At 38.5% G+C, this 13,054-nt stretch overlaps 1 protein-coding gene across 1 annotated transcript in view; it reads right to left on the bottom strand.

Moving 5' to 3' along the window:
* GSDMC (gasdermin C) overlaps nucleotides 1–12,783 on the bottom strand; it is a 43,371-nt gene extending 30,588 nt beyond the window's left edge. The window contains exons 1-3 of the mRNA XM_037728844.1: nucleotides 12,733–12,783; nucleotides 7,822–8,045; nucleotides 6,587–6,770 (exon numbers count right to left, since the gene is read on the bottom strand). Of these exons, the coding sequence (XP_037584772.1) occupies nucleotides 6,587–6,770; nucleotides 7,822–8,041 (404 nt within the window). The 5' untranslated portion in view covers nucleotides 8,042–8,045; nucleotides 12,733–12,783. The remainder of the gene's footprint in view (nucleotides 1–6,586; nucleotides 6,771–7,821; nucleotides 8,046–12,732) is intronic.
* Between the last annotated feature and the right edge of the window lie 271 nt (nucleotides 12,784–13,054).

Raw genomic sequence — 13,054 nt, 5'->3', positions numbered from 1 at the left:
GCATGGGAATTTCCTAGTCTGTGGGCAATAAAAACGCGGCGTCCACTCACCCTCTGCGCTTTCACTGGGAGCTGCAATCCTGAGCTGTTCCTAAACGGCCATCTTGGATCGTAATCCAAGAAAAGAATTTTCAACCTAGAACTTCACATCCTGCCAAACTAAGCTTCATAAGTGAAGGAGAAATAAAATCCTTTATGAACAAGCAATTGCTGAGAGATTTTATCACCACCAGGCCTGTCTTATAAGAGCTCCTGAAGGAAGCACTAAAAAGGAAATAATAACCAGTACCAGCCACTCCAAAAATGTACCAAATAGTAAAGACGATTGACACAATGAAGAAAATGCATCAACTAACGGGCAAGACATCCAGCTAACATCAAAATGGCAGGATCAAATTCACACGTAACAATATTAACCTTAAATGTAAATGGGCTAAATGCCCCAATCAAAAGACACAGACTGGCATGTTGGATAAAAATTCAAAAACTATCAGTGTGCTGTATTCAGGAAACCCATCTCATGTGCAAGTACACATATATGCTCAAAATAAAGGGATGAAGATTTACCAAGAAAATGGAGAGCAAAAGAAACCAGGAGTTGCAATCCTAGTCTCTGATAAAATGGACTTTAAACCAACAACAATCAGAAGAGACAAAGAAGGGCATTACATAAGTGTAAGAGGATCAATCCAACAAGAAGAACTAAGGATCCTAAATATATACGCACCCAATACAGGGGCACCCAGATAGAGTAAGCAAGTATTTAATGACCTACAAAGAGACTTAAACTCCCACACAATAATAGTGGGAGACTTTAACACTCCACTGTCAATATTAGACAGATCAACGAGACAGAGAATTAACAAGAATATGCAGAACTTAAACTCACATCTGGACCAAGCAAACCTAATAGACATCTACAGAACTCTCCACCCCAAATCCACAGAATATACATTCTTCTCAGCACCACATCACACCTACACTAAAACTGACCACATAATTGGAAGTACTCCAATCACGCCTCAACAAATGCAAACAAATGGAAATCATAACAAACAGTCTCTTGGACCACAGTGCAATCAAATTAGAACTCAGGATTAAGAAACTAACTCAGAACCGCACAACTTCATGGAAACTGAACAACTGGCTCTTGAATGTTAACTGGATAAACAATGAGATGAAGGCAAAAATAAAGATGCTCTTCGAAACCAACAAGAACAAAGACACAACATACCAGAATCTCTGGGACACATTTAAAGCAGTGTCTAGAGGAAAATCTATAGCAATAAATGCTCACATGAGAAGCAAGGAAAGATCTAAAATTGACACCCTATCATCAAAATTGAAAGAGCTAGAGAAGCAACATCAAAAAAAGTCATACCTAGCAGAAGACAAGAAATAACTAAGATCAGAACAGAACGGAAGGATACAGAGACACAAAAAACCCTTCAAAATATTAATAAATCCAGGAGCTGGTTTTTTGAAAAGATTAACAAAACAGACAGGCCGCTAGCCATATTAATAAAAGAGAGAAGAATCAAATAGATTCAATAAAAAACGATAAAGGGGATATCACCACCGATTCCATAGAAATACAAGCTACCATCAAAGATTACTAAAAACAACTCTATGCACATAAACCAGTAAACCTGGAAGAAATGGATAACTTCCTGGACACTTGCATCTTCCCAAGCCTAAACCAGGAAGAAGTTGAAACCCTGAATAGACCAATAACAAGGGCTGAAGTTGGGGCAGTAATTAATAGCCTACCAACCAAAAAAAGCCCAGGTCCAGATGGGTTCACAGCCAAATTCTACCAGACATACAAAGAGGAGCTGGTACCATTCCTTCTGAAACTATTCCAAACAATACAAAAAGAGGGAATTCTTCCCAAATCATTTTATGAGACCAACATCATCCTGATACCAAAACCTGGCAGAGACTCAACAAAAAAAGAAAACTTCAGGCCAATATCAATGACAAACATAGGTGCAAAAATCTTCAATAAAATACTAGCAAACCGATTGCAATAGCACATCAAAAAGCTTATCCATCACGATCAAGTAGGCTTCATCCTGAGGATGCAAGGCTGGTTCAACATACACAAGTTTATAAACATAATCTACCACATAAACAAAACAAAGACAAAAACCACATGATCATCTCAATAGATGCAGAGAAGGCCTTTGACAAAATTCAGCAGCCCTTTAATGCTAAAAACTCTCAATAAACTAGGTATAGATGGAACATATCTCAAAATAATAAAAGCTATTTATGACAAACCAACAGCTGATATCATACTGAATGGGCAAAAACTGGAAGTGTTCCCTTTGAAATCTGGCACTAGACAAGGGTCCCCTCTCTCACCACTCCTATAAGTTCTAGCCAGAGCAATCAGGCAAGAAAAAGAAATAAAGTGTATTCAATAAGGAAAGGATGAAGTCAAAATGTCTCTATTTGCGGACAACATGATTGTATATTTAGAAGACCCCATTGTCTCAACCCACAATCTCCTGAAACTGACCACCAAGTTCAGCAAAGTCTCAGGATACAAAATCAATGTGCAGAAATCATAAGCATTCCTATTCACCAATAACAAACTAAAAGAGAAGGAAATGAAGAGCAAACTCCCATTCACAATTGCTACAAAGAAAATAAAATGCCTAGGAATACAATTAACAAAGGATGTAAAGGACCTCTTCAAGGAGAACTACAAGCCACTGCTCAAGGAAATAAGAGAGGACACAAACAGATGGAAAATTAGGAAGAATCAATATTGCAAAAATGGCCATATTGCACAAAGTAATTTACAGATTTAATAGTATCTTCATCAAGCTACCTATGACCCTCTTCACAGAACTGGAAAAAAACACCTTAAATTTCATATGGAACCAAAAGAGAGCCAGCATAGCCAAGACAATCCTCAGCAAAAAGAACAAAGTTGGAGGCATCACGCTACCTGACTTCAAACTATACTACAAGGCTACAGTAATGACAAACCTTACAAAAACAAGCAATGGGGAAAGGATTCTCTGTTTAATAAATGGTGATGGGATAACTGGCTAGCCATGTGCAGAAAACAGAAACCAGACCCCTTCCTGACACCTTACACTAAAATTAACTCCAGATGGATTAAAGACTTAAACATAAGACCTAACACCATAAAAAACCCTAGAAGAAAACCTAGCCAAAACCATTCAGGACATAGGTATAGGCAAGGACTTCATGACCAAAACACCAAAAGCATTGGCAACAAAAGCCAAAATAGACAAATGGGAACTAATTAAACTCCAGAGCTTCTGTACAGCAAAAGAAACAATCATTAGAGTGAACTGGCAACCAACAGAATGGGAAAAAATTATTGCAATCCACCCATCTGACAAAGGGCTAATATCCAGAATATACAAAGAACTAACACAGATTTACAAGAAAAAAACAAACAAACGCATTCAAAATTGAACAAAGAATATGAACAGCCACTTTTCAAAAGAAAACATATATGAAACCAACAAACATATGAAAAAATTCTCATCATCACTAGTCATTAGAAAAATGCAAATCAAACCACACTGAGATACCATCTCACGCCAGTTAGAAGGGCAATCATTAAAAAATCTGGAGACAACAGATGCTGGAGAGGATGTGGAGAAATAGGAATAGAATAGAAACAGTGTTTTTACACTATTGATAGGAGTGTAAATTAGTTCAATCATTGTGGAAGACAGTGTGGTGATTCCTCATGGACCTAGAAATAGAAATTCCATTTGAGCCAGCAATCCCATTACTGGGTATATATCCAAAGGATTATAAATCATTCTATTATAAACACACATGCACACGTATGTTCATTGTGGCCCTGTTTACAATAGCAAAGACTTGGAACTACCCAAATGCCTATTGATAATAGACTGGACAAGGAAAATGTGGCACATATGCACCATGGAATACTATGCAGCCATAAAAAACGATGAGTTTGTGTCCTTTGTAGGGACATGGATGAATCTGGAAACCATCATTCTCAGCAAACTGACACAAGAACAGAAAATCAAACACTGCATGTTCTCACTCATAGGCAGGTGTTGAACAATAAGAACACATGGACACAGGGAGGGAAGCATCACAAACTCGGGTCTGTTGGGAAGGACTAGGAGAGGGACAGTGGGGGATAGGGAGGTTGGGGAGGGATAACATGGGGAGAAATGCCAGATATAGGTGACATGCGGATGGAGGCACTAAACCACATTGCCATGTATGTACTTATGCAACATTTCTGCATGATCTGCACACGTACCCCAGAATCTAAAGTACAATAAAAAATATATTTAAAAAAAGGAACGAAGCCAGACATCCCATACTTCCTGATTTCAAATATATTACAAAGCTATAGAAGTTAAAATTTATGGCACTTGCATAAAAACAGACATATAAACCAGTGGAGTAGGTAGCCAAGAAATAATCTCATATGTGTATGATCAACCAATATTTGACAAGAATGACAAGAATAGACTGTAGGATAAAGGATAGAGTCTTCAAAAAATGGTGTTGAGGAAATTATCCAGTTTTCTCAACAAAAGACTGAAGATTTTTCACATGCAAAAGACTTTTCAAATGCAAAAGACTAAAACTGGGTCCTTACCTTATATCACACTCAAAGATCAACTCAAAGTAGATTAGAAACGTAAATATAAGACATGGAAACTTAAAACATTTTTAGAAAAAGAGGAAAAAATGTCCTCAAGATTGGGTATGGCAACAATTTTTTGGATATGACACCAAAAACACCAGCAGCAGAAGAAAAGTAAGTGGTACTCTAGCAAACTAAAAAGTTTCTGCACAGCAAAGAAAACAATCAACAGAGTAAAAATGCAACCTACAGAGTGGTCAAAAATATTTGCAAACCATATACCTTAGGGTTAATGTCTAAAATGTATAGGGAACTCATATAGCTAAATTGCAAAAACAAAAATCTTGACTTAAAAAATGGGTAGCTGGTCAGGGTGACTCATGCCTATAATTCTAGCACTTTAGGAAGCCAAGGCAGAAGGATTGTCTGAGTTCAGGAATTTGAGACCAGCCTGGGCAACATGATGAAGCCCTGTCTCTTCTAAAAATAAAAATAAAAAATTAGCCAGGTGTGGCAGGGTGCACCTGTTAGTCCCAGCTACTAGGGAGGCTGAGGCAGGAGAACTGCTTGAACCCAGGAGGTGGAGGTTGCAGTGAGCCAAAATCACACCACTGCCCTCCAACCTGGGCAGCAGAGTGAGACTCATCTCAAAAAAAAAAAATGTGCAAAGGACCTAAATAGATATATACTCCAAAAAAGACACATATACAGCTAACAGGCACATTAAAGGGTGCTCGAAATTGCTTATCAGGGACATACAAATAAAAACCACAATGAGACATCACTTTGTATCTGTTAGGATAGCTTTTACAAAAAGATTAGTGTTGGCAAAGATGTGAATTAAAGGAAATCTTTGTGTGCTATTGATGGGAATGTAATTGATATAGCCATATGGAAAACAGTATGTTCGTTCTTCAAAAAACTAAAAATAGAACTACCATAAGATCTAGCAATTCTATTTCTGGGTATACAGCCAATGAAAACTAAATCAGTAGCTCAGAGACATATCTGCACTTCCATGTTCATTGCAACATTATTCACAACAGCCAAGACACCAAAACAACCTGAGTGCCTGTCAACAGATGAATGGAAAAAGAAATTGTGGTATGGGTAGGCAATGAAATATTATCCGCTATACAAAAGAAAGAAACCCTGCTATTTGCAACAACATGGATAAACCTGAATGGCATTATGCTAAACAAAAGTCAGACAGAGAAAGACAAATACTGTATAATCTTAATCTCATGTATATGTGGAATCTGAAAAAGTCAAACTTATAGAAACAAAATATAATGGTGGTTAACAGGGACTAGGAAGTCGGAAAACGGAGGGACATTGGTCAAAGGGTACACAGGCTATAACTAACAATATTATATTGTATCTTTGAAATTTGCTAATGGAGTAGATATTAAATGTTCTTACCACAAAAAAATGATAATTAGGTAGAATAATAGACATGTTAACTGACTTTATTGTGGTCTTTTCAGAATATATACATACGTCAAATCATCACATTGTACACCTTTAATTCATACAATTTTATTTGTCAAGTATACCTCAATAGAGCTGAAAACAATAAAAATAAATCCAAAGACAGTAATATACATGTTATTTAAACAGTTTTAGAGTCTTCATCTCAAATGAATACTTTGTTAATTTATTTTTTATTGCTTATTTTCTCTCTTAAATATGACAGGTATTTATATTTGTCTTGTTTTCATTCTATCCCCAGAATATAACAACACAGTAGTGGGTAGTTACTGGTCTGGTAAGTATTTGTTAGGTAACTAATAACTATTACTTGAGTAATAGAAGGTATGAATACTCAAGAAGAGTAGCAGAATCTGGGATGTTGTCATTTTGATTTTGATCCCTGCAACAAATGCTAGATGCATTTTTATGTACAAGGAAAGCACCCTCTGGGATACTATTGATCCATCCCCTTCCTCTCCCATGGCCTCACCTTTTTTGGAAGACTTCCAGGTTTGGAGCTGAGATGGTCACAATCTGATACCCAAGGGAGCCTCCCTGGTCTGCAGAGGCCTCCCCTGACACACTCAATTCTCCACCAACATTCACACCTATGCCAGCCTCATACTTTTGGATCATAGTGTCATAGAAATATAATGGTCCATTCACATCATTATCTGGGGAAAGAAAAAATGGCCATAGGTTTAGCCAAGAATCGATTCAGGAATTCATAGGTTTAGCCAAGAACAGCTGGTATGTAAAATGAAATAACAAAGACCTATTTTGCCCCAACCCTCCCACTCATATAAAACTCTGTTGAAAACTAATCAATTAATGTGAATGTAAATTACTACAGAGGGAAAATGTTTAAATCTACTGGGCACCGTGTGACAGAGATAAAATATTCACCCTGAGAAATAGTGGTGTCAAACGTACAATGTGGAATACCCATAGGATTATCCTTCCAGGCACGCTGTCTCCCCTGCAGCAGGCACAGCACCCAGCCTCAGAGGGCAGCACACGGGGGCAGAAAATGTTTAAGGTGTGGAGCCAGACAGACTTGGGTTTCGATCTCATTTCTACCAGTTCCCAGGTACCTAACTTTGTTTTTTGTTTAATTGTTGTTGTTGTTTTGAGCCAGGGTCTCACTCTGTCACCCAGGCTAGAGTACAGTGGTGCAACTCAGCTCACTGCAACCTCCACCTTCTGGGCTCAAGCAACTCTTATGCCTCAGCCTCCCAAGTAGCTGGGACTACAAGAGTCCACCACCCATGCCTGGCTAATTTTTTTTGTATTTTTAATAGAGTCAGGGTTTTGCCATGTTGGCTGGGCTGGTCTTAAACTCCTGGCCTCAAGTGATCTGCCCACCTCAGCACCCAAAGTGCTGGGATTAAAGGCATGAGCCACAGTGTCCAGCCCTCAGGTACATAACTTTGAACAGATAATTGTATAGCATTATACTTACTCTTATGTAAAGTGGGGATAACATCTTCACCTCATGAGCCTGATGCAAATACTAAATGACCTAATGAACACCTACAACCAGATAATTAGTAGGATTCTCAATTTGTCTCAGTTTGTCTTTGCTCCTTGCCCCTTGCCTACAGGCAAGGCTGGTCCTGAGAGCTCCTTTCTGGGTGCTCAGTTATTTTTGGATGCTGGGCCATCTGTCTATCAGACCAGCAATGTTTTTTACCCCTTGTCTCCTTGGCCTCTGGCTGATGATACCTGGGACTGAAGAACTTGACTCCAGGATGTCACTGAGGGAGAACTGAAGTGGAACATAGTCACACTGTTCCCAAAAAACTGAACGAGAAGTATTCATCTTTTGTAATAAGGCAAACTGACGTAATTTGATGGCACGGGCTAGGCATTTGACAGGCGTCAGGTCATCTCTTCCAACCTCTTTGACCAAACTTTTGCTAATGCGTTGGAACATAGAGGACATGTTGCTAGGGGAGATGAAAGGAAAGCACAAAGTTCAGCTGGGAGGAGAAGAAAATGGTTAAACTCTCACCAGTTATTGATATTTCCCCTAAAGGAAAAGATCTACATATGAGATTAGCAGGTCTTAATCTAAAATATTGACTACATTATAACTTTCCCAACTTCCAGTTCATTTTTTTGTTGTTTTTGAGATGGGGTCTTGCCATGTTGCCCAGACTGATCTTGAACTCTTGGGCTCGAGTGATTCTCCCACCTCATCCTACCTAGCATCTGGGATTATAGGCACACACCACCACAATTGGCTTCCAACTTTGGGATTCTAAAGATAATTTGGGCTTCTGACAGAGGCATTGCAATGAAATTCATTGCCCCTTATGGTTGGAGTAGGAAAGCCTGGGTATCTCCTCACCTCTAACCCGGGAATACTCTAAATAACGGGAATAAGGAAGGGCTGAATACTATCATCAACTAAACGGCCAGAGGGAAGACCGGGCTTAAGTTAAGATGATATGAGTAGTGGTAGACATTATGTTGGTGTTTGCAATTTTACAGAGAAAGCCACACTGAGAAGTGACATTTGAACAATAATGTAGAGGAGGCAGGGTATAAACAGTGAACATTATGTGGAGAAAAGAATGCCAGGTAGAGAAATCAGCAAGTGCAAAGACTTGGCAGTAATGTATGCCTGGAATAAGTGAGGTGGAAAGGAAAGAAGATGAGGTCAGAAGAAACTGAGGGCAAGTTGGTGAAGGCCCCTGTTGGTCATTTTCATCACTCTCTTTTACTTGAAGTGAGATTAAAAGTCTTTGGAGGGATTTGAGCACACAAGTGACATATCTACTGCATCTTTTGAAGAGAGATGCCTATGGTGGCTGTGTTGACAATAGCGTGCAGTAAGGGAGTACAGCCAGAAGTGGGAGTCTAGTTAGGGCAGTTTTGTGATACTACAGGTAATCGTTAGTGAGAGATGAGGCCAGGGCATTGCACTCAAAGTGATGAGAAGTGATCAGGTCCTAGTCTACACTGAAGGTAGAGACAACATCCATGAAAAGGATGGTTTGCTACAATTCCAGGGAAATTGGTTCTTCACTAATCAATTTGTTGATTTGCTTGTTTATTCATTCATTCTGCAAACATTTAATAAGCACCCATTAGATGCTAGGCCCTCTCTCGGGAATTGGCAATATAGTGGTGAGCAATATAAGAATGGCCTCTAATCTCTTGGGGCTTACAGCATAGTGATAAAGACAAATCTTCACCAAATGATTTTACTAGTGAGCTCATGCATATTCATAAATCATGAGTGGTATCACAAATGAATGGTGCCTGATGCTCTCAAAACCTGTGATAGAGAGATTTTGGTTTTCAGTTACAACAACTAAAAGGTCAGGGAAATTCTTCTTTATTTTTCTGAGAGATTTTTATTTTATTTTATTTTAGGGGTCATTTTAGTTTCAGGTGCACATGTGCAGGCTTGTTATATAGGTAAACTCCTGTCACTGAGGTGTCTTGTATAGATTATTTCTTCATCCAGGTATTAAGCCTAGTAGCCATTCATTATTTTTCCTGATTTTCTCCCTCCTCCCACAATCCATCCTCTACCTTCCAGTAAAGGATATGTGTTGGTCCCCTCCATGAACCTATGTGTTCTCATCATTTAGTTCTCATCTCATCTCTCATCTCCCACTTATAAGTTAAAATATGAGATACTTGGTTTTCTGTTTCTGTGTTAGTTTGCTAAGGATAAGGGCCGCCAGCTCCATTGGGAGATGTTCTTGTTCTTTTCTTGGCTACGTAGTTTTCCAAGAGGTATATGTACCATATTTTCTTTATCCAGTCCACAATTGATGGGTATTTAAGTTGATTCCATGTCTTTGCTATTGTTAATAGTGCTGCAATGAATATACACACACATGTCTTTATTATAGACTGACTTCAATTCCTTTGGGTATATACCCAGTAATGAGCTTGCTGGGTCAGATGGTATTTCTGTCTTTAGGACTTGGAGGAATCACTAAACTGTCTTTCACAATGGTTGAACCAATTTACTTTCTCATCAACAGTGTATAAGCATTCCTTTTTCTCCTCAACCTTGCCAGGATCTGTTATTTTTTTATTTTATCTTTTTTACTTTTTAGTAATAGCCATTCTGACTGGTGTGAGATAGTATCTCACTTTGGTGTTGGTTTGCATTTCTCTAATGATCGGTGATGGTGAGCTTTTTTCACATGATTGTTGGCCATATGTATGTCTTCTTTTGAAAAGTGTTTGTTCTTGTCATTTGCCCACTTTTTAATGGGGTTTTTTCTTCTTGTAAATTGGCTCAGGTTCCCTATAGATGCTGGATATTAGACCTTTGTCAAATTTATAGTTTGCAAAAATTTTCTCCCATTCTGTAGGTTGCCTGTTCGCTCTGTTCATAGCTTTTTTGCTGTGCAGAAGCTCTTAAGTTTAATCACATTTGTCAATTTTTGCTTTTATTGTGATTGCTTTTGGCATCATCATGAAATGTTGCCCAGTTCCTTTGTCCAGAATGGTATTGCCTAGGTAGTCTTCTAGGGTTTTTTATAGTTTTGGGTTTTACGTTTAAGTCTTTTATCCATCTTGGGTTGATTTTTGTATATGATGTAAGGAAATGGTTCAGTTTCAGTCTTCTGCATATGGCTAGTCAGGTATCCCAGCACAATTTATTGAATGAAGAAGATATAACATGCAGCCAACAATGCATCCTTTCCCTATTGCTTGTCTTTTACAGCTACCTGATCTGTGAAAACTCTGACAAAAACAAGCAATGGGGAAAGGCTGCATTGTTGGCTGCACAGGCAACCAAAGCAAAAATCGACAAATTGGATCTCATCAAGTTACAAAGATTCCTTCCATCAAAGGAAACAATCAACAAGAGAAAAAGACAACCCACAGAATAGGAGAAAATATTTGCAAACTACCCAACTGATAAGGGATTAATAACAAGAATATATAAGGAGTCGAAACAACTCTATAGGAAAAAATCTAATAATCAGATTTAAATACTGGCAAAACACTTGAATAGACATTTCTCAAAGGAATACATACAAGTGAAAAACAGGCATATGAAAAGGTACTCAACATTATTAATTATCAGAAAAATATCAATCAAAACTACAATGAGATATCTCACCCCTGTTAAAATGACTTATATCCAAAAGACAAGTACTAAATATGCTGAAGAGAAGGTTGAGAAAAGGGAACCGCGTACCCTGTTTGTGGGAATGTAAATTAGTACAGCCTCTATGGATAACAGTTTGGACCTTCCTCAAAAAGCTAAAAATAGAGCTGCCATACAACCCAGCAATCTCTCTGCTGTATATACACTCAAAAGAAAGAAAAACAGTACATTGAAGAGATATCTGCACTCCCATGTTTGTTACAGCACTGTTCACAATAGCCAAGATCGGGAAGCAATGCAAGTATCCACCAACAAATGAATGGGTGAACAAAATGTGACACATATACATAACAGAGTACTACTCAGCCATAAAAAAGAATGAGATCCTGTCATTTGCAACAACCTAGATGGAACTGGAGGTCATTCAGTGAAATAAGCCAAGCACAGAAAGACAAACTTTTCATGTTCTCACTTATTTGTGAGAGCTAAAAATTAAGCCAATTGAAGTTACAGAGAGAGTAAAATGATAGTTACCAGAGTCTGGGAATGGTATTAGGATGTGGGAGGGAGGTGGGGATGGTTAATGAGTACAAAAAAAAAAAAAAATAGAATGACTGAATAAGATCTAGTATTTGATAGCACAACAGGGTGACTATAGCCAAAAGTAACTGTACATTTAAAAATAACTAAAAGTATAATTGCATTGTTACAATTAAAACAAAAGGAACAGGGTTTTCTAACTATATGGAATTCAGTTTAGAATATTCTAAAATGTTTAATAATGAAGACAGACGGGATTTTTAACAGTTCATGGAAAAGTCCCGACGTGACCATTTCAATTATCTCTGATATGAGCTGTGTAAAAGGCCACAGGACAACAGAGAATAATGACAACAAAAGAAGCTTCTCTAAGACTGGACCTGTGCACTAATGTATCAGAGATATATTCCTTAGCCTTACATGCTATCTGGAATTCTCAATGATTAAGAAAAACTTAACTTTCTTTTCAGTCAAATTATGCAGGAAAAAAAAAAATCTTCGACTCATTTCACAAACTCATCCTGAACATTTTTGTCACTGATGATACTATCTTTTCTTTTTCATCCCCTGATCCCATTAGGACTTACCAGGTTGTATATCCTTTTGTCCAATAGAGAAATTGGCTGGGCACGGTGCTTCACACCTGTAATCCCAGCACTTTCAGGGTGTCCAAAGCGGGTGGATCACGAGGTCAGGAGTTCAACGCCAGCCTGGCCAAGATGGTGAAACTGATAAAAATCAGTTGGGTGTGGTGGCAGGCACCTCTAATCCCAGCTACTTGGGAAGCTGAGGCAGAGAACTGCTTGAACCTGGGAGGCAGAGGTTGCAGTGAGCCAAGATAGCACCACTGCACTCCAGCCTGGATGACAGAGTGAGACTCTGCCTGAAAAAAGAGAGAGAGAGAAATAGTACAATTGAGTAGGGCCCCTTGCCATCTTCAGACCTCCTGCTGCCAAGCAGAAATTGTCAGACAAACTCCAGGACCAGATCAATGTGATTCTACTCACTGTTTTCTTCGCACCAATGGGTTCCTGACTCAGTTTCCAATGCAGTATCCTGGAAAAATAAGCACAGGGAAGGCCCTCTTTAGTTCCAGAAGAATAAGTCTGGAACTAGTTCTGGATCACAGATCCTTACCTCTCAAGTCCTTCTCAGCCCAAAAATCTGTGGGACAAAATCAAGTAGCATCTAATAATGTATCTCCTGAATCAGAATTAAAAAGGCTTTTTCAGAAGGCACGCCCATTCCTTTCACATACAGAACTAGCTGAGCAAGTCTTTGACTCATGGATTCCCAGCATGAGCAGCTAAAACAACTTCTTTGGCTCAT

The sequence above is a fragment of the Cebus imitator genome, unplaced genomic scaffold (assembly GCF_001604975.1).
Source record: "Cebus imitator isolate Cc_AM_T3 unplaced genomic scaffold, Cebus_imitator-1.0 Scaffold13, whole genome shotgun sequence".
NCBI classification, from domain to species: Eukaryota; Metazoa; Chordata; class Mammalia; order Primates; family Cebidae; genus Cebus; species Cebus imitator.
The sequence above is the reverse complement of the archived record's forward strand: the minus strand, read 5'-3'. Positions and strand labels throughout refer to the sequence as shown.